General features: G+C 44.9%; 1 protein-coding gene across 1 annotated transcript in view; it reads right to left on the bottom strand.

Moving 5' to 3' along the window:
• The window catches only part of efl1 (elongation factor like GTPase 1), a 405,088-nt gene that overhangs the window by 196,209 nt on the left and 186,768 nt on the right, over nt 1-22,111 (bottom strand). Inside the window, exon 15 of the mRNA XM_038813286.1 lies at nt 2,445-2,577. Within this exon, the coding sequence (XP_038669214.1) occupies nt 2,445-2,577 (133 nt within the window). The remainder of the gene's footprint in view (nt 1-2,444; nt 2,578-22,111) is intronic.

Genomic DNA, 22,111 nt, shown 5'->3' with positions numbered 1-22,111 from the left:
ATCTTAAAATTGGTTGTCAGCGTAATTCTTGGTACGGTGGGGACCATTTAGAAAATGTTGTCCAATTGCAGAATCACATCTAATGTTGGACACTGTACTTTGAGTTTTGCGAGTACAGGCTGGTTGGGGTGTACAGCCTATGCACCTAGCATCACAATGCCACTTAACCTCAGATCCACATTAAGATATTTATCAAACACCATGTCCCAATTGCTGTTTGCAATGGGCAAAATACAGACTGCATCTAACCATCCCGTGCTTGCAAAACTCAAAATACGGCGTATAATATTTGACGTGATTCCATGATGGGTAACATTTGCTAAATAATCCTCAGTGTGCTAAAAATTATGTTGATAACTAATTGGAGATGGGTTCGCAGTGCGGTGTATTTGTATGTACTGGACACTACATACATGTGTACACAGGGCCCTGTTCTTTGCAGACAGAAAGAACATGTGCACACATTGTGCCTGTTTCAGCTAAAGAAAGGAAGTAACAGGCATTGGTTGATTTATTCCTTAGGACAATGCCTTGCCTAATCAGGGTCATGCTGCCTGGATTAAATTTCAAACAATGTTTGAAACTGAGAGCCACCATCAACTGCTGCATTCTACATGGCAATCAGAGTCCACTTGCCAGCCAATCAGCGTTCCCTTCTCAAACAATATAAACTGCTGTTTTTCCCTTACATTCTTGCAAAATGCCCTGATGAATGTAAGATTCTAACATGCCTCTTTTATCAGCAATATTCAAGTTATGTTCTACCAAACGACTATGGGCTCGTTTGTCCGAGCCTCCACGCCGAAATTGCGATCGGCGCGGGGGTGGAGAATAGGCGTCAACGCCGAAATCCGATCCAACGCCGCTCACGCGATTCTCTGGGGACCAGAGAATCGCGGGTGCACGGTCCACGTGGCGCGGGTAGGGGGCCATTGACAGTAACCCCCACGGCAATTCTCCCAGGAAAACTGGCCGAGTTCCCGATGGCATGGTTCTAACCACCTTTTGCCTGTCGGTCGGTGGCGGCTGCGGACTCAATCAGGATCAGTTGGGGTGAGGAAGATCCTTTATCGGGGTGGCTCACAGACAGCCAGGTAAGCGGTCCGGCGGCACCAATCTGCAGGCGGGTGCGATCTTGTGGGGACCTACTTCGTTCATCATGGTCAGCGGTGGGAGTCCGCCACGTCGCATGGGGTGGCCGCCGCAGTGCGCATGCTCCCGACTGAAAGTGCAGGGCCCCATATCCGCAGCCAGAGCTGCCAGGAGCACTCCTGGGCCCTGCTAGCCCCTAGCAGGTAGAAGAATCTCTCTCAAGGAAAGTCCAGAGTGAAACGCACACGTTATGACGCTGGCGTGGGGACATAGCCCCATTATTGGAGAATCCCGCCCCATTTGTCGGAATATGTACCACCTACTCCTTTTAATTATTTCCCTTAATTTGAATTATCCAATAATTTAAGTCTACTATGTCCTTTGTTTTTCATGTATGGAATGATCTGCCTGGTCTGTACACGAAACAATATTTTTCACTGCATACACGTGATAATAAATCTAAATCATCTCCATTATCCAAAATAACAGAATATGCAACACAGTGTTCCAAGTAAATATTCACTCAATTTCCAGTTTTGTTGCATCTACCTTGCTGCTTTCTCAGTTTGAACAGAGAGCAATGCGTAGTCAGCTCTCTGTACAATATAGTTCATGACAAAACTAAATATTGTAAATGCAACAGCCATTCACCCATCACTGGATACAGGAAATTTACTATAGCCATATATCAGACTACTGATGTGGTAAAGCTATTACATGCCTTGCTGATTCTGAAAAATGCAGAGCCTCACAGATATATTATCATCTCTCCTGCCTCACATATATATTATCATCTCTCCCGTCATCCATGTCTTAGTCACCTTCAGACTCGAATATTCTGACGATTTTCTGGTCAGACAACCTTCCTCTATCAACTTTAATTCACCCAAAATTCTACTGCTTGTATTTCACCCCAGATGAAGACCCTTCTCACTGATCTGTGGTAGCTCTCAATCTTTAACATCTCCAATTTAATATTCTTATCCGGAAGTTTTAATCTCTTTATATCCATACACCTCCCTTCCTCTATGACCTCCTTCTGGCCTACAACAGTTCCCCCAAATTCTGTGCTTCTGGTCTCTTGTGCATTAAACTTCCTGAACAACCTACCCCACCCACAGTGTTCGGCTACGATGTATGTGGGCTGTCCAATAATCTATGCTCACTAGAATATGGGAAAGGGAGGAATGAAATAATAGCTTTCATAATTTTATAGTGTACTTCCAAGTTAAATATCTATCAGGTTTTTTTTGCGAAATAGAGGTGGTGTTTTACCTGAAAAGGATGCTATCACCCATTCCACCTGTACATTTTCTAAGAAGACCTACAAAGTTATGACCAAAAACTCTTACCTAGTACATTGCCAACAGGTACCTCTTGTACACTCTCTAATTCTTTTCCCATTAGCAGGAACAAGTTCTCCACTGTGCAATGAGCCAGGTGTGGGATCGACAGGTCATCACCAGGTGAACAGCTTTCCGACAACTGAATAAATAAATATGAATTTTTAAAAAAATGTATTTTATTACAACCATGTATCAAAACAGGTTACAGCAAATAAACACCCTGGGAAACATACTCCGCAAAGCCTCCTGAAGAGCCCCTTAACTCATACTTTATCTTCTCCAGCAAAATTTGCCGCTGTGCAATCAGAGAGGCGAAGGCCAAGACATCGGCCTTCCCCCTCTCCATGAGCTCCGGCTTCTCTGAAACCCCACCTCCTCCTCCACTATCCTGGCTAAGACCGTAAACACTCCAGCCCAGACTCTTCCCAATTTTTCACAATCCCAAAACATGTGCACGTGTGTTGCCCCAGCCCACACCTCTCACACTCATCTGCTACCCCCTGAAAGAACCCAATCATTCTCGCCCGAGTCATATGCACCCTGTGCACCACCTTAAACTGTATCCAGCTCAACCTTGCACAAGAGGTCCCGTTTACCCTTCGCAGTGCCTTACTCCATACTCCCCAATTCATCTCCCCTCCCAACTCCGCTTCCCATTTCTCCTTGATCTTCACCACCTGCTCGCCTCCCTGCTCCCCCAGCCACTTATATATATCCCCAATTCTTCCCTCCCCTCCCACACCCAGAAGCAGAGTCACTCCAGCAGGGTGTATCCCGGCAACCTAGGAAACCCCTCCAGACCTTTCGCGCAAAGTCCCTAACCTGCAGATACCTGAACTCACTCCCCCTCAGCAGTTCTACCCTCTCCCTTAGCTCACTTAGCTCCTCCAGATTGATGAACCCTTCCTCCAAATACAGATCCCTCACCTTGACCTCCAACTTCTGTATACACTATCCATCACCCCCGCTCAAACCCATGATTCTTGCGCAGCGGCGTCAGCACCAACATCCCTTTCACCCTAAAAGGCCTCTTCAACCGATTCCATATCTTCACCGTGGACTGTACCACCGGGTTCCCTGAATACCTACTCGGAGCCATTGGCGATGCTGCTGTCACCTTAGCCGTTAAACTAGACCCCTTACAAGATTCCTCTTCCAACCTAACCCGCTTTACCCCTTCTCCTTCCCACCACGGCGCAAAATCTGTTTCTGGTAAGCTCACTGTATATATTCTTATCTTGATAAATTACCGAAGGATAACAGAAATCTACAAAGATGTGTCAAATCCACAGAAGTTATATTTCCCTGTATTAGTCAACAAGATGAATTCTTAAGTGATCAGAAATCATGCCATACTGTATTGCAGCTGATGAAAAAATGAATTTTAAATCAGGAGTCTGAGTATCCATTACTGTCTAGTAGAGCATCTTTACTATCCTTCTGAGCATTACCCAAACTTCTAGAAACTGGAACATGTTCAAATAAAACAGCATATTAAGAGACTGAGGTCACATTAACAGGCCATTCAAACTTGGCTGCTGAAGTTTACAGCACAATCTCAATGTTTTCAGCATGCTGTCATACATTTAGCAATCAATGATGACATCAGATAAGCGTGGGAGACATAACCTGCTACAATGTCTAACATTATGAAAAGGTTTGCATGCATTTTAGAATTGTTCCCCCAAGTACTTTTATAAATAGTAGAACTTAATGTAGATTGCCATTTCCTTCGTGGCAAAGAGGTGTGGACTGGTAAAATTACATGATATCGTCAACAAGTTTGATGCTGCACCACACTAGGTGCGCTATAAATACGTCAGATTCCTTTCAGTAATTTAAAGTCAAATGTTCAGAATTTTGCTAAAACTTAAATGAGCATGCATTTTGAAGTTATCAATTTTCGTATTTCTATCAGTAACTTGCTGTAATTGATTTTCCATTGCTTTAGGGGATATTTTTGATTTCACTGCAGCTATTTTGACATGAACTTCTAACGATTTGGATTTGTGTAGTGCCTCTCATGTAGAAAAACCTTTCCTGAGGATATGAGTTTTGAAAATAATTCTGTTTATTGAGGGCTGAGGTTTGAAAGCATTGCAATAGTTGAGTATCAAGTATCAAAGGTATTGATTTAAGCAACAGATGAGCTGAGGCAGGTGATGTTACAGAAGTGGAGGCAGCTAATCTTTGCAATGGAGAGGAAGCTTAGCTCAGATTTGAATCGATCACCAAGCTGTATGCGTTCTGAGCAGCCTGAGACAGTGACTGTGAAGGTGATCAAATTCAAGGCAAAGGTATGCGGTTCGAGATGAAAATACCAAAGGGCAGTTATGCAGATAAAGTAGAGGAAGGGACCAAGACTAGATCCTTTGTAACTCTGGAAGCATGGAGCAGCATGGTAGCACAGTGGATAGCCCTGTTGCTTCACAGCATCAGGGTCCCAGGTTCGATTCGCGGCTGAGGTCACTGTGTGTGTGGAGTCTGCACGTTCTCCCCTTGTCTTTACGGGTTTCCTCCGGGTGCTCCTATTTCCTCATACAAGTCACGAAAGACGTGCTGTTAGGTCATTTTGACATTCTGAATTCTCCCTCTGTGTACCCGAATAGGCGCCGGAATGTAACGACTAGGGGCTTTTCACAGTAACTTAATTGCAGCGTAATTGTAAGCCTACTTGTGACACTAATAAAGATTATTATTATAAGCAACAACAGAGGAGCAACATGAGATTCCAATGCTCTGGCTAAAATCAGATAGATAAGAGTGAATGAATATGAGAAGGACCACTGATTTAGACAATGCAGAAGAGGGATTGAAGCAGAATGGTGTGATCAACCATGTCAGAGATCTAGGAGGACATTGAAAGATAATTCACCACATTCACAGAGGATGGCACCTTTGGCTTTGGTTCTGATGCTAAGCTAACCTGATTGGAGAAATTCAACATATTCAAGAAGTTTGAAGATGAAGTAGTAGTTTGTAAGGACAGTGGGATTAAGGGTGGGTGTTCTGAGTTGTGGGGGTTGGATTAGTGCTTTAAAAGGTAATAAAACATAGGGAGGGCACGATTTACAATGGCAGCTTGCAAGGGGGGGGGGGGGGGCAGGAAGGAAGCGTGGTCAGCAGTTTAGTTAGCATTGGATCAAGGGAGCAGGAATGGAGACTCATCGAGATGATAAGATCAATAGAGGCAAAGAAGGGAAGCTAGAGAAAGACAGGTCCAGGACTAGTGGAGCAGAGGAGCACGGACAGTGACAGTAGGGTGATGCCTGGGGAGGGGAGGGAGAAGCAAAAAAAGGCAGCAATATCAATTCCAGAGTATATGGAAACAGTTGGCTTTGGAGAAAATAAGTCAGACATGGTTTTCTTTCTCCAAAATGATCCTGGGTAGTTTGGGCAGAGGAGACTGAGGCCCTATCGTATTTGAAGAGGCCCGGATCTGGAAAATAATGGTAAAACTATTGTGCATAAAATATATCATGGATTTGTTCCATGAGTGTAACGGAGCAAATGAAGGGCCATTACGAGGGGAAATAGCTAGGTTTTGCTGCGAACAAGGCTCGCAAAGGCGGAAGTGAGGCAGTGATAAAGCAAATCAACACCCCTGTGATGACTGGACAGCCAAAAGTTAGGCAGTTAGGAGATTGGAAGTGCAGATGTAAATAACCGAGGGAGGAAAGAGACAGTACTGAGATTGGATGTTGGTCAGGAAGGATGCGAGTGGTGAGGGACAAAAGGAAGCGATCAGTGATGGCCCTGTCAGCAATCAAAAGGACTAGAGCAGAGAGGCCACAGAAAATTGTGTTTTTTTATTTGACGTGGGAGTGTTTATATGAAGGAGGTATTGAAGTTCACAAGAAGTAGGATTAAGAGTAGGCCATTGAGCACTTCAAGCCTGTTCTGCCATTCAACAAAAATCATGGCTGATCTTATTGTGATCTCAGGTGGGATTTTCCGCTCCCATTTTTTTGGGCGGGTTTGGTGTCGAGAGTGAAAAATCACGCAAGAGAGGCACAAATCATGTTTCACACAGACGTAAAGGCGTGACACAACTGTCCCGTCCCCCCCACCGCCAACCAGTGATTTAACAGGATTCCTGACATTCAACAATGAGAACATAATTTCCATGCATTAACTTCTCTATGCCTGAAATCATTCTCCTCCTCAGAGCCTATAAGCAAGTCCATTCATGTCATGCCGAATGGTCCCCTGAGGAATGCACCCAACAAGCAGATCTCCCCAAAAAGCTCAGGTGAGTGCATCACTCAGAGGGTAGAGGGTCATGCCCAGGCGCTGCCCAGTCACTGCATTGCTTGGCAGTGGTGAGGTTTCTTGTTAACTTTTTTGCAGAGCTGATGGGCTCAGGGGGAGGGTCATTGAATCAAAGAACAGACTTCCTCTTGAGGTTGTTAGCCTTTTTCCTCTGGGTTGCTGACATCCTGCACAGCTTGGTGAAGACACGTGTGCTGGCGAGAGTGATGTGCTGGACTGGTATTTAAATGTGGCGAAGGGACTTTCAAACCCATCAGTGGAGGGTAGGCGGACGAATCAGATGCCGGCCTGCCAGGAGAGTTGGACAGGAACTTGCCCATGCATAATTAAAGAGATTTCAAGCACTAAATCTGGCGCAGTGGGGCCAGTTAAACGGTCCTGGATGTTTGTGCACTTGAAGAGTTTGAGAGCAGAAGTGATTTTCTTGCAGGAGATGCATCTCCGGGTGAAAGATCAGATGAGGTTGAGGAAGGGGTGGGTGGGGCAAGTCTTCCACTTGGGGCTTGAACTCGAGGGGGGGGATTCCAATATTGTTGAGCAAGATAACAAGATTTACGGGGGCGAGGCAAGTACGGGGCCGGGGCCTGGGGGGGGGGGGGGGGGGGGGGGTGTTGTGATAGTGAGTGGGATGCTAGTCGGAACTTGGACTCTCACCAGCTGATGATGGGGGGTGGGGGAATTTCCATTGTGTATTGGAGCCAATGGTGCGATGGTCCAGCCCTCAGTCGACGGGGAGTCAAGAATGGCACGAGAGCTGGTGAGCTTATGGAGAGAGTGGGGATGGTGAATCCATGGAGGTTTGGGCACCCGAGAGAGAGGGAGTATTCCTTCTTCTCACGTGTGTATTGGGTTTATTCCAGGATTTACTTTTTTGTGGTGAGCCGGGTGGTGTTGATGGAGGGTGGGGGGGGGGGGGGGGGGGGGGGGGGGGCTGCAGATTTTGGGGGAATATTGATTTCGGACTATGCTCTGCACTTTCTAGATGTGAGACTTCAGTCGGGTCAGGCACAAAGGCCGGGGTGGAGTTTGAATTCAGGGCTTTGGGCCGTAAAGGAGTTCTGTGCAAAGGTGTCGGTGGCAATTAAAAATTATGTTGAGCTCAATCAGAACGGGGAGGTAACGGCAGCCACATTTTGGGAGGCCCTGGTGGTTTTGGGAGGGGGAAATTATTTTGTTCAAGGCCCATAAAGATAGGATGAGGAGGGGGTAGTATCGGCGACTGTTGGACGAGATAGTGAAGATGGATATTCTGTGGCCCGCACAAAGGAGTTGTTGAAAGAAAGAAAGAAATTGCAGGAGCAGTTTGACCAGTAGACGATGGGTTGGGTGGTGCAGTAGGAGTATGGGGAGAAGGCTGTTGCATGCTGGTCCAGGAGGTGATGGAGTGTATTGGTATGATGCAGTCAGGGAAGGTGCCAGTACCGGTTAACTTTCTGGCGGAATTTTATAAGCAGTTCACAGCGGAGTTGGCCCCCCCACATTTATTATTATTATTATTTTGGGTATGTTCAGTGAAGTGGTGGAAAAGGGGCAGTTGCTGGCTACATTGGTGCAGGAGCCGATTTTGCGGATTCCAAAAAAGGGTTAGGATCCAATGGAGTGCGATGCTTTAGGCCTATCTCGCTGCTAAACACGGACATGAAGTCCTGGCAAAGGTACTAGCGAGAAGGTTGGAGGGATGTGTACCGGAAGTGGGTTCGGAGGACCAAATGGGCTTTGTGAAGGAGAGGCAGCTCTAGTAATATTCGGAGGTCGCTGAATGTAATTCTGACCCTGTCAGGGGAACGGGTGCTGAGGTGATAGTGTCCATGGGCACGGAGAAGGCCACTGATCTAGTAGAGTGGAGGTACCTGTTTGAGATTTTGGGGAGATTTGCATTTGGGCCAAGGTTTGTGGCGTGGGTCCCGTTGTTGTACGTGTCCCCCATGGCAGGTGCGTTGGCGATTGAGCACTTGGTGATGACACTTCAGGCCTCGGTTGAGTCGCAGTGTATTGTGAAGGGGGGCAGGGAGCACAGGGTGTCGTTCGCTGATGACTTGTCATTGTACGTGTAGGACCTTTTGGAAAGTATGAGCAGAATCATGGGCTTACTGGAGTGGTATGGGGTTTTTAAGGTTATAAAATGAATGTAGGGAAATGTGAGATGTTTCCGGTGAATGCTGCGCGCGGGGGGCAGGGGGGCGAATCTGGGGGCTCTGCCATTTAAGGTGGCAAGGGAGCGGTTTCTGTAGCTGGGTATCCAGGTAACGCACGAGTGGGCCACAATGCATAGGTGGAACCTGATGGGGTTGGAGGAGATCAAGGGGTACCTTAAACGGTGTAATACGCTGCACCTGACATTGACGGGAAGGGTGCAAGTGGCAAAGATGAACGTGCCACCAAGATTTCTGTTTCTGTTCGAGTCCCTCTCGATTTTCTCCAAGGCCTTTTTTCGGAGGGTGGATGTGCCAATTTTGGAATTTGTGTGGGTGGGGAAGCTGCCCAGGGTGAAGAGGGTTTTGTTGCAAAGGCAGAGGCGGGAAAGGGGTTGGCACTCCAGAATTTGCACTACTGTATGTTCTGGGAAAGGGAACTTCCAAAGGGATGTAAAAGAAATACATTTAAAAGTGAAAGGGGAAAAATATATTTATAGAGCGATTGAAGGTTGTAGAGTAGGTGTGAGGCCATGAGATCCTGAAAGCATGTGTGCTAACACAGACCTGTGAAGAAAGTGCCTTTCTGCCTCCCTCCGAGACCCTGCAGCAACAGTGGATGTTTCCGGTAATCTTAACTGGTATTTTTATGAAGAAAATCTATGAGGACTGTTGCCCAAAAGGGGAGTTTAACTGAGCAGAAATCTTTTGGGAAATGTTTGTAGAACAACTGTTAACTCTGTGAATCTAATCTTGTGTGTTTAAGTTTTCTTTTTAAAAACCAAATGCTTAAATTTAATATTAAGAATCCCCAAAAGTGGTTTGAAATTTCTGCTCCTAACTTCTCACTGTAAAATGCAAATTGTTGTGATAGCTTGTCCCAAGATTCCCTTTAAGACTTGGGCAGCCTGGTAATTACCGCCTGCCATGTCACAAAAGGCTAAAAAATTTGAGGCGAAATATAATGGTGAAACATTCCCTTGGAGCCACAACAACAGGAGAGCTGTGAGCTGGAAACATAGCCTCAAAATAAGGGGAAGTAGATTTAGGACTGAGTTTAGGAGGAACTTCTTCACCCAAAGGGTTGTGAATCTATGGAATTCCTTGCCCAGTGAAGCAGTTGAGGCTCCTTCATTACATGTTTTTAAGGTAAAGATAGATAGTTTTTTGAAGAATAAAGGGATTAAGGGTTATGGTGTTCGGGCCGGAAAGTGAAGCTGAGTCCACAAAAGATCAGCCATGATCTCATTGAATGGCGGAGCAGGCTCGAGGGGCCAGATGGCCTACTCCTGCTCCTAGTTCTTATGTTCTTATGAATGTGGAGGTGAGAAGATAGTGGGAGGGGATGGACTGCGTCAGGTTGGAGGAGCCTTGTAAGGGTATGGGCCCAAGGACTCTGGTGATGACCCCGTTGCCGCTCTCTCCAAGGATATATATGAGGAGCACGTGGGTGGAGTCCTCTATAAAATTCTGGAACCAGATGAAGAGACTGCACAGTGGCAAGCACTACTGCTTAAACAGCTCCTGGGACTCAAGTTCAATTCTAGCCTCGGGTGACTGTGTGGAGTTTGCACTTTCTCCCTGTGTCTGCATGGGTTTCCTCCCGCAGTCCAAAGATGTGAAGTTTAGGGGGATTGGCTACATTAAATTGCCCCTTAGTGTCCAAAGGTTAGGTGGGGTTACTGGGTTACAGGTTTACGGTGGAGGCGTGGGCTTAAGTAGGATGCTTTTTCAAGGACTGTTGTAGACTTGATGGGCTGAATGGCCTCCCTACTACACTGTAAATTCTATGAGGCATTTTCAACTGGGTCACATATCAGTGTTGACGCCATTGTCTGGTTCAAGGGGGTTGGGAGAGAATGGATGGATGGGTGGTGGAGGGAGAAGGGGTTGAGGGGGGGGTCAAGGAGATGTTTTCGGAGGGGAGGTTCGCTGGGTTAGAGGAGCTGCGGATGAGGTTTGAGTTACCATGGGGTAGTGAGCTTAGGTACTGGCAGGTGCGAGATTTCACACGTAAGGAGCTGCCTTTGTTTCCTCAGGTTCCGGAGTATACGCTTCTGGAGAAATTACTGCTCCTGGGGGGGATGGCAGGATTGGGGATATACATGGGTGGTTGGGAGAGCAGGGCAAGACAGTAGTGAAAAGGATCAAGCGGAGGTTGAAGGCGGAGTTGGGGAGCGAGATAGGATGGGGACTTTGATGTGACGTAATGCAGCGAGTGAACTCAAGCTCCTCCTGCACAAGAATGAGTTTGGTACAATTGAAGGTGGTGCACCAGGTCTACAGGACTTGGGCTCGGATGAGTTAGTCTTTTTCGGGGGTAGCAGACGGGCGTGAGAAGTATGGGAGGGGGCCGGCGAATCATGCTCATCGGTTCTGGAGGTGTGATTTGGAGAATTTTTGGGAGGTGGCATTTGGGACCCTATCAAGGATTGTTCGTGGTTGAGGTGAAGCCGGACCCTATGGTGGTGATCTTTGCGGGGTCAGAGGTGGCAGAGCTGCTGGAGAGGGAGGGCCGCTGTCATCGCCTTCGCCTCTCTGATTGCCCGATGACGGATACTTTTGAATTGTGGGGGATTTCGAAAAGTTGGTGCAGATCCGATGGGCCAAATGGCTTCTTTCCACACTGTCGCTATTCCATGATTCTATGTTAAGTGGGCAAAATGTTCGCAGAATAACCGTAATATGGGAAAATATGAACTTGCCCAAGATTGGCAGGAACAAAGAACAAAGAACAAAGAACAAAAAAAAAGTACAGCACAGGAACAGGCCCTTCGGCCATCCAAGCCTGCACCGACCATGCTGCCCATCTAAACTAAAATCTTCTACACTTCCGGGGTCCGTATCCCGTGTATTCGTGTATTTGCCAAGGTGCCCCTTAAACATCACTATCGTCCCTGCTTCCACCACCTCCTCCGGGAGCGAGTTCCAGGCACCCATTACCCTCTGTATAAAAACGTGCCTCGTACATCTCCTCTAAACCTTACCCCTCGCACCTTAAACCTATGCCCCCCCAGTAATTGACCCCTCCACCCAGGGAAAAAGTCTCTGACTATCAGAATTTTGTAGACCTCTATCAGGTCGTCCCTCAACCTCAGTCGTTCCAGTGAGAACAAACTGAGTTTATTCAACCTTTCCTCATAGCTTATGCCCTCCATACCAGGCAACATCCTCGTAAATCTCTTCTGCACCCTCTCCAAAGCCTCCACATCTTTCCAGCAATGTGGCGACCAGAATTGAACACTATATTCCAAGTGTGACCTAACTAAGGTTCTATACAGCTGCAATGTGACTTGCCAATTTTTATACTCAATGCCCCGGCCAATGAAGGCAAGCATGCCATATGCCTTCTTGACTACCTTCTCCACCTGTATTGCCCCTTTCAGTGACCTGTGGACCTGTACACCTAGATCTCTCTGACTGTCCATACTCTTGAGGGTTCTACCACTCACTGTATATTCCCTACCTGTATTAGACCTTCCAAAATGCATTACCTCACATTTGTCCATATTAAACTCTACCTGCCATCTCTCCGCCCAAGTCTCCAAACGATCTAAATCCTGCTGCATCCTCTGAGTCCTCATCGCTATCCGCAATTCCACCAACCTTTGTGTCGTCTGCAAACTTACTAATCAGACCAGTTACATTTTCCTCCAAATCATTTATATATACTACGAACAGCAAAGGTCCCAGCACTGATCCCTACGGAACACCACTAGTCACAGCCCTCCAATCAGAAAAGCACCCTTCCATTGCTACTCTCTGCCTTCTATGACCTAGCCAGTTCTGTATCCATCTTGCCAGCTCACCTCCGATCCCGTGTGACTTCAGCTTTTGTACCAGTCTGCCATGAGGGATCTTGTCAAAGGCATTACTGAAGTCCATATAGACAACATCCATGGCCGTACCTGCATCAACCATCTTTGTGACCTCCACGAAAAACTCTTATTAAGTTAGTGAGACATGACCTCCCCTTCACAAAACCATGCTGCCTCTCGTTAATACGTCCACTTGCTTCCAAATGGGAGTAGATTCTGTCTCGAAGAATTCTCTCCAGTAATTTCCCTACCACTGAAGTAAGGCTCACCGGCCTGTAGTCCCGCCTAATATTGTTATAATTAGCTTTCCCCCAATTTAGCACATTCACCCTAGGTCCACTCTTATCCGTGTCCACCAGCACTTTAAAACTTACTGAATTGTGGTCACTGTTCCCGAAATGCTCCTCGACTGAAATTTCTACTACCTGTCCAGGCTCATTCCCCAATATCAAGTCCCGTATAGCCCCTTCCCTAGTTGTTCCATCTACTGTTATCTGACTGTTCACTATCTCCCTATCTATGCCAGTATATTTCTACCAATTCCATATGCTCTACTTTTGTTTGGCAACCTCCTTTGTGGAACCTTATCTTTCTAAAAAGTGCACATCCATTGGTTCCCCTTTATTTCTGCTGTAAGTAGCATCCTCATAAAAACTCCCAACAGGTTTGTCAAACATGATTTTCCTTTACATTAGATATCCAGTTATCACGTCCCTTACAAAAGACTCTAATATTTCCCTGACAACTGACATCAAACTAACAGGCCTATCCAGAGTACCATAGAATTCCTACAGTGGAGAAGGAGGCCATTCAGCCCATCGCGTCTGCACTGACCCTCTGAAAGAGCACCATACCCAGGCCCACTGCCCCGCCCTATTCCCGTAACCCTATAACCCCACCTAACCTGTGCATCCCTGGATACTAAGGGGCAATTTAGTATGGCCAATCCACCTAACCTACACATCTTTGGACTGTGGAAGGAACCCGGGACACCTGGAGGAAACCCACGCACATGTGGAGAAAGTGAAAACTCCAAGGCCAGAATTGAACCTGGGTCTTTGACGCTGCGAGCCAGCAGTGCTAACCACTGTGCCATCTGCTGCCCCTCGTTCTCAAGTTTTCTTCCTCCCACCTTTCTTAAATAGTGGGATTACTGTTGTTACTTTTCCAGCCTGCAAGACTCTTTCCAGAATCTATAGAATTTTGAATGATAACCACCAATTCAACCACCAATTCATCCACTATCTCTATAACCAACTCGTTCAACATTCCAGGGGATTTATCAATCTTTAATTCCATTGACTTTTCAAGTACTAATTTAATGAATCATTTTTTTGAGTTTCTCATTTTCGTAAATCCTTGATTCCCTAGTATTTCTGGTGGATATTTTGTATCTTCCTCCATGAAGACAGACACAAACTCATTGTTTAGTTTCTCAGTCATTTCCCTATTCCCCATTATAAAATCTTCTGTCTCGCCCTGTAATGAAGCCATATTATTAACCTTTGCTAATATTTTCCCTTTTGCGTACTTACAGAAGCTTTTAAATTTCTTACTAGCTTGCAATCATATTCTCTTTAAGCTTTCTTTATCAGTTTCTTGGTCCTCCTTTGCAGGATTCTGAATTGCTCCCAATCCTTACTTTTTCTGGCAACCTTCTAACCATTGATCTCGTGTAATCTTTAACTTCTTGTTAGCCATGATTAATTCCCCTTTCGTGTTGGGTTTTTGTGTCTTCGAGAAATGCATATTTGTTGTGGACCATTAGTCCGTTTCAATACGCAGTACAAAATCTAAAAAAGCCAGATCCTTAGTTGGGTCATTCAGCATGCTGCTCCAGAAACCCATTTCACACACTGCAGACATTCATTCTCCACAGCGTAAGTGCTGTTTACCAAGTCTATAGGTAGATTGAAGTCACCCATGATTACCTCTGTTACGTGCACCTATAATTTCTTGATTTATATCCTGTCCAACATTGCCACGACTGTACAGTGGCCTATAAAAAACTCCCCCCAATGTTTGCTTCCCCTTGCTGTTTCTTAGCTCCAGCCAAATTGATTCTACAACTCGATCATTCAATCTAAAATCCCCTCTCATCAAATGTATTGATTTCATCCTTTATTAACAATGCTACCTCACCTCTTTTTCACCTATCCTCCTTAAATATTAAATATCCTTGAATATCCAGTCCCCAGCCTTGGTCACCCTGTAGCCACATCTCTGTAACGGCAATTAAACCGTACTTGTTTATTTCTATTTGTGCCTTGAAATGATCTACCTTGTTGTGAATGCAGCGTGCATTCAGATAGAGTGCACTTAACTTTGTCTTTTTAACATTATTTTGTTTTTTGATCCAACTGATGCTTATCTTTGCTTTGTCTGCCTTCCAATTTCACTCTTCTACATCCTGTTATCAGTTTTGCTTCCCTCCAAACTGTGCTCCCTCTCAGGTTCCCAACCCCTGCCAATTCAGTTCAAACTCTCTTCAACAGTCCTAGCAAGTCTCCCAGACCTTCTAAGATACAACTCTCCATCTTGTACAGGTTCACATGTCCCAAAACTGGTCCCAATGCCCTGGAAACCTTATGATCTCTCCCCTACTCCAATTCTCCAGCCACATGTTCATTCATTCAATACTCCTATTCAGATGTTCACTTACGCATGGCACTGGAAATAATCCTGTGATTACTGTCTTGTTTTTTTTAAATTTCTTTCCTTCATCCCTAAAATTTGCTTTCAGGATCCCATCCGTCTTCCTTCCTATGTTGTTGTTATTCGTGTAGCCAATGACCTCTGGCAGTTCACCCTACCCAAGAAGAATGTCCTGCAGTCTCTCTGTGACATTCTTGATCCTGAAGTCACATCTACAGCCCCAGAAATGCTGGTCAGTTCTTGTTACTAATGAATCTCTTATCACTATTGCTCTTCCACTCTTCTTACTTCCGTCTTGTGCTGTTGAGCTATCTGTGGTGCGACTAAGTTGACTCTTGGTACACTTTTCTGTCACTAGTATCCCAAAGAGAAAACCAGTTAGCAAACGAGATCAACTTGGGGGACACCTGCACTATCTGCTTGGCTCTCTATCTGCCCGCACACTCCTAACCTGCGGTCTGACTGCCTCCCTAAATATGCTGTCCACTTGGTTCTCAGCCTTGCAGATGCACAACATTGACTCCAGCCTCTACTTGAGTTCTGAAACCAGGAGTTCGAGCGACACTTACAAGAGAAAAAAGACTGCTAATTTCCATCTTAAAAGGATTCTTAACCTGTGCCCTCTAGTTTGTCTCCCCCCACGAGTAGAAACACATCCCTCCTCCCGGCATCTACCCTGTCAAGCCCCCTCAGGATCTTGAATGGTTCAACAAGATTACCTTTCATTCTTCTAAACTCCAATGGGTAAAGGCTCAATCTGGTCAAACTTTCTTAATAGGATAAGCCCTTCCTGCCTCAAATGAGTTGAGTGAGCCTTCTCTGTACTGCTAATACTTGTACGGTTAATACAAAGACACCAAAACTATACAGATGTGTTCTCTCCAATGTCCTGTATAACTACAGTAACATTTCTGCAATTTTATCTTCCATCCCCCTTGCAATAAAGACCAACATTCTATTTGCCTTCCTAATTTTTAATATTTTGTGACTCATGTATCAGAACATCCAGACTCATTTGTACCACAGTTCTGCAATCTCTGTCCATTTAAATAACATACTGCTTTTTCATTCTTCTAGTATGGCAGGGGGCTGGGCACCGGAGAAATAGGTCAGAAGGTGAACAATTGAAAAAATGAAAATGAAAATCGCTTATTGTCACGAGTAGGCTTCAATGAAGTTACTGTGAAAAGCCCCTAGTCGTCACATTCCGGCACCTGTCCGGGGAGGCTGGTACGGGAATCGAACCGTGCTGCTGGCCTGCTCCGTCTGCTTGAAAAGCCAGTGATTTAGCTCAGTGAGCTAAACCAGCCCCTGAGGGAGGCTGTAATTGAGGGAGAACAAGGGAATAGGGCCAGTATGGCTCTGAGGAAGAGCAGACAGGGAGATGTTGCTGAAAACAGCAGGACTGGTGGCCTGAAGTGCATATGTTTTAATGCAAGATGTATAACAGGTAAGGCAGATGAACTTAGAGCTTGGATTAGTACTTGGAACTATGATGTTATTGTCATTACAGAGACCTGGCTGAGGGAAGGACAGGATTGGCAGCTAAACGTTCCGGGATTCAGATGTTTCAGGCGGGGTAGAGGGGGAGTTAAAAAAGATGCAGGAGTTGCACTACTGGTTAGGGAGAACATCACAGATGTGGCAGGACACCTCAGAGGGCAGCGAGGCTATATGGGTAGAGATCAGGAATAAGAAGGGTGCAGGGGGTTTACTACAGGCCGTCCAACAGCCAGCAGATAGGTAGACAGATTTTGGAAAGGAGTAAAAGCAACAGGGTTGTTGTGATGGGAGACTTTAACTTCCCTAATATTGACTGGGATTCACTAAATGCTAGGGGCTTAGACGGGGCAGAGTTTATAAGGGGCATCCAGGAGGGCTTCTTAAAACTGGTCATTCTCAGAAGGTAGGCTGTGACGAGTTGGGCACCGCAATGATCAGTGCTTAGGCCACAGCAGTTCAAAATCGATACAGATAATTTGTGGGGTCTAAATGTAATATTTTCAAGTTTGCTCATGCCCCCAAAACTAGGTGGGAATGAAGTTGTGAAGAGGATGCAAGGAGGCTTCAAGGGGACTTGGACAGACTAAGTGAGTGGGAAAGAACATGTAGAGGAAATATAATGTGAATGAGTGTGAAGTTATCCACTTGCGTAGAAAAATCAATATTTCTTAAATGGCGAGAGGTTGGGAAGTGTTGATGTCCAAAGGGACCCGAGTGTCTTTGTTTATGAGTCACTGAAAGCTGGCATGCAGGTGCCACAAACAATTATGAAGGAAAACGTTATGTTGTCTTTCATTGTAACAGAATTTGAGTACAGGAGTAAAGATGGCTTGCTGCAATTGTATAGAGCCTTGATGAGACTGCGCCTGGAGTACTGTGTAGAGTTTTGGTCTCCTTACTAAAGGAAGGTTATACCTGTCACAGAGGCAGTGCAATGGGCGTTCAACATGCTAATCCCTGGAAAAGCAGGATTGTCTGATGGGGAGTGATTGAGGAGACTTGGCCTGTGTTCTCTGGAGTTATGCAGAATGAGTGGTGATCTCAATTAAACTTACAGGATGTGACAGAATACAAAGAACAATACAGCACAGGAACAAGCCCTTCGGCCTCCAAGCCTGCGCCGATCATGTGTCCTGTCTAGACCAAACGCCTGTATCCTTCCATACCCCGTCTATTCATGTGCCTATCCAGATAAGTCTTAAAGGTCGCTAACATATCTGCCTCAACCATCTCATTTGGCAGTGCATTCCAGGCCACCACCACACTCGGTGTAAAAAACTTCCCCCTCACATCTCCACTGAACCTTTCCCCCCTCACCTTGAACCTGTGCCCCCTTGTAATTGTCATATCCGCCCTGGACAAAAGCCTCCAACTGTTCACACTATATATACCCCTAATAATTTTCTAAACTTCTATCAGGTCACCCCTCAGCCACCGTCTCTCTAAGGAGAACAATCCTGTTTATTCAATCTCTCCACTTAGCTAATACCCTCCATACCAGGCAACATCCTAGTGAACCCTTTCTGTACTCTCTCCAAAGCCTCCTGGTAGTGCGGTGACCAGAATTGGAATTGGAGACAGTATTCCAAATGTGGCCGAACCAACATTCTGTATAATTGTAACACAATTTTATGCTCGATACCCCGTCCTATGAAAGCAAGCATGCCATATGCATTCTTTACCACCATTTCCACCTGTAGCTCCCACTTGAATGAGATCTACCAAAATGCATCACTTCGCGTTTGTCCGGGTTAAACTCCACCTGCCATTTCTCTGCCCAATTTTGCAGCCTATCTATATCCTGTTGTAGGCTCTGACAATCTTCATCACTATCCGCAACTCCTGCAATGTTAGTATCACCCGCAAACTTGATAATCAAATCCACTACGTTTTCTTCCAAGTCATTATATATATTACAAAGAGCAGAGGTCCCAGAACTGATCCCTGAGGAACACCACTAGTTACAGACCCCCATTCGGAAAAACACCCTTCCACTGCTACCCTCTGTCTTCTATGGCCAAGCAGTTCTGGCTCCATCCAGCTAGTTCACCCCTGACCCCATGTGATATAATCTTTTGCACCTGCCATGAGGGACCTCATCAAATGCTTTACTAATGTCCATGTATACAACATCCACAGCCCTTCCCTCATCAATAATTTTTGTCACCTCCTCAAAAAATTCAATCAAATTAGTGAGACATGACCTCCCTCGTACAAAACCATGCTGCCTGTCGCTAATAAGACCATTCACTTCCAAATGTGCATAGATCCTATCTCTGAGATCCTTTTCCAACAATTTCACTATCACTGAATTTGGCAAGCTCACTGGCCTATAATTACCCAGATTATCCTTGCAACCCATCTTAAATAACAACATTGGCTATCCTCCAATTCTCCGGGATCTCACCTGTGGCCAGTGAGGACACAAACATTTCTGTCAGATTTCATCTCTTGCCTCCTCATGATATCTGAAATAGATACCATCTGGTCCTGGCGATTTGTCTACCGTAATGCTTTTTAACACATCTAACATTTCCTCCCTCGTAATAACGACCTGTTCTAGAGCGTTTACACATCCCTCTAAGACACCACCAATTAATTTGCTGTAAATGTCGCCCTCGCTGATGAGTCTAGAACAGGGACAGAATTTCAGAATAAGGGGCAGAACATTTGAGATTGAGATGAGAAGGAATTTCTTTACTCAGAGGATGCCAAAACTTTGGAGTTTTCTACCCCAGAGGGCTGTGGAAACTTAATCATTGAGCATATTCAAGACAGAAACTGACATGATTTCTGGATACTAGTGACATCAAGGGATAGGATAGTGGGGAAACATGGCTTAGAGGTAGATGATCAGCCATGATCTGTTATAGCGAGGAATTTGATGGGCCAAATGGCCTACTCCTGCTCCTATTTCCTGTGTTTCTATGTTCTTCATCTGCCAAACTGATTAATTTGCTATATACTTGCACCATTTTGACATTCTTATTTACTACAAATGTATATACATGTTTAATTGAATGCCACCATGAGACAGAATCTATGTGGTCCATACACTGTGGAGTAGAGCAGAAGGAAGCGTAATGTAAATGTTTCAGATGTTTTGTAAGCTATAATTTTTGGCCATCCACTATAATCAGGCCAATCTTGCTGATTTCAATTTTTAATGAAGTTACTACATGTTGAAATGTAAATAGGGGAGGACATGTCAAAGAACAAAGAACAGTGCAGCACAGGAACAGGCCCTTCGACCCTCCAAGCCTACAACGATCATGAAGTCTGACTAAAGGAAAAACTTCTGCACTTCCGGGGTCCGTATCCCTCTATTCCCATCCAGTCATATATTTGTCAAGATGCCTTTTTGAAAAAACGTTTTTGTTTTTTAATTTTTCAGATTAAGGGGCAATTTAATAATAATAATAATCATAATAATTGCTTATTGTCACAAGTAGGCTTCAATGAAGTTACTGTGAAAAGTCCCTAGTCGCCAGATTCCGGCGCCTGTTCGGGGAGGCTGGTACGGGAATTGACCACGCGCTGATGGCCTTGTTCTGCATTACAAGCCAGTTGTTTAACTCACTGTGCTAAACCAGCCCCTTAGCGTGGCCAATCCACCCACTCTGCACATCTTTGGGTTGAGAGGGCGAAACCCACGCAGACACCGGCAGTGTGCAAACTCCACATCGACAGTGAACCAGGGCCGGGAATGAACCTATGTCCTCAGCGTTGTGATGCAGTAGTGCTAACCACTGTTCCGCCCCAAGATGCCAATTAAACACCGCTATCGTATCTGCTTCCACCACCTCCCTAGGCAGCGCGTTCCATGAACTCACACCCTCTGTGTAAATTTGCCTTCACATCACCTCTAAACTTTCCCCCTTGCACCTTAAAGCTATGTCCTCGAGTAACTGATTTATCCACCTTGGAAAAAATTATCAACTCTGTCCATGCCACTCATAATTTTGCAAACCTCTATCAGGTCGCCCCTCAACCTCCATCATTCCAGTGAAAACAATCCAAGTTTGTCCAGCCTCTTCTCATAGCTAATACTTTCCAGACCAGGCAGCATTCTCATAAACCTCTTTTGTACCCTCTCCAAAGCATCCACATCCTTCTGGTAGTGTGGTGACCAGGATTGTAAGCAATATTCCAAACGTGGCCGAACCAAGTTTCTGTACAGCTGCTGCATGACTTGCCAATTTTTATACTAAATGTCCCGACTGATGAAGGCAAGCACGCCGTCTCTGCCTTCTGGACTGCCTTATCCGTCTGCGTTGCCACTTTCAGTGATCTGTGGACCTGCCTGTCAATACTGCCATGGGTTTTACCATTTGTCAAATAAAATATCCACAGGGAAGGAAAAAAAACTATCAAAATGTCAAGAGATAAAAGTGCGCAATTATGTAAATATCGTAAACCGAAGGGTATAATTTTCAGAACCTAACTTTTTTCGTGTTGTAAAATAGGATTGTCCTTTTATGGTGGTTGATTGCTATTTTGGTTAATCTGCGCTTGGTCATTCTTAGCATCTTGCTGAACTCAAAATTTCAAAGCATCCAGGTTTATTAAGAAAAAAAAATCTAGTTTCCAATGAAACACCAAAATGTATGAGCTGGCATAACTTTGAATTGGTATAAGCCAACTTTCAAAACATGAATAATATCCGCAAAACTAAAGCAGAAAATTCCTCTTTTATGGAAAGATGGGATTTTAGGCTTTATTTGTAATTACAGCAATAAAAATGGCTTTTCAAAAACAGCACATTTAAAAGCAAATGGTAGATTGCGAATTACAATCAAGCAGATATTACGATTTTTGTTTCAAGAGAAGGCTTGGTCTGATAAGAGATTTTCTTCTTTGCATATGCATTTAAATAATTTGCCAAAGTTTTGTTTCCACCTGCCAGCCTTTGGTAAGTAACCCCTTAATGACACCTACAGACCTAAATTATTTTCAGTCTATCATTACACCACAATTTTATGGAGCTTCTGTACCAATGCTTTTGCAAATCAAAATTACTTGCTGGCATTAATTAACAAAGAACATTCTCACTTAGTAAGTTGGAAAGGAACTGAAATGTGTCGCACAATCTATAGCTCAAAGAACAAAAAGAAACAAAATGATTAATTTGGCTAGACTCTTGTTAAGACTATCCAAGCACCTCGGTACAGTAGATAATACATTAATTTACAAAATGACAGAATCCAATAAAATGCAGTGAACCCATTAAATTACAGACACCTCAAGGACTGGTATCAGCTGTTGCTTTTTGCAGAGGTTCTTATTTTCAAAA

Source organism: Scyliorhinus canicula, chromosome 12 (assembly GCF_902713615.1).
Source record: "Scyliorhinus canicula chromosome 12, sScyCan1.1, whole genome shotgun sequence".
Lineage (NCBI taxonomy): Eukaryota > Metazoa > Chordata > Chondrichthyes > Carcharhiniformes > Scyliorhinidae > Scyliorhinus > Scyliorhinus canicula.
Note: the sequence above shows the minus strand (reverse complement) of the source record. Positions and strands in the feature narration are given on the sequence as shown.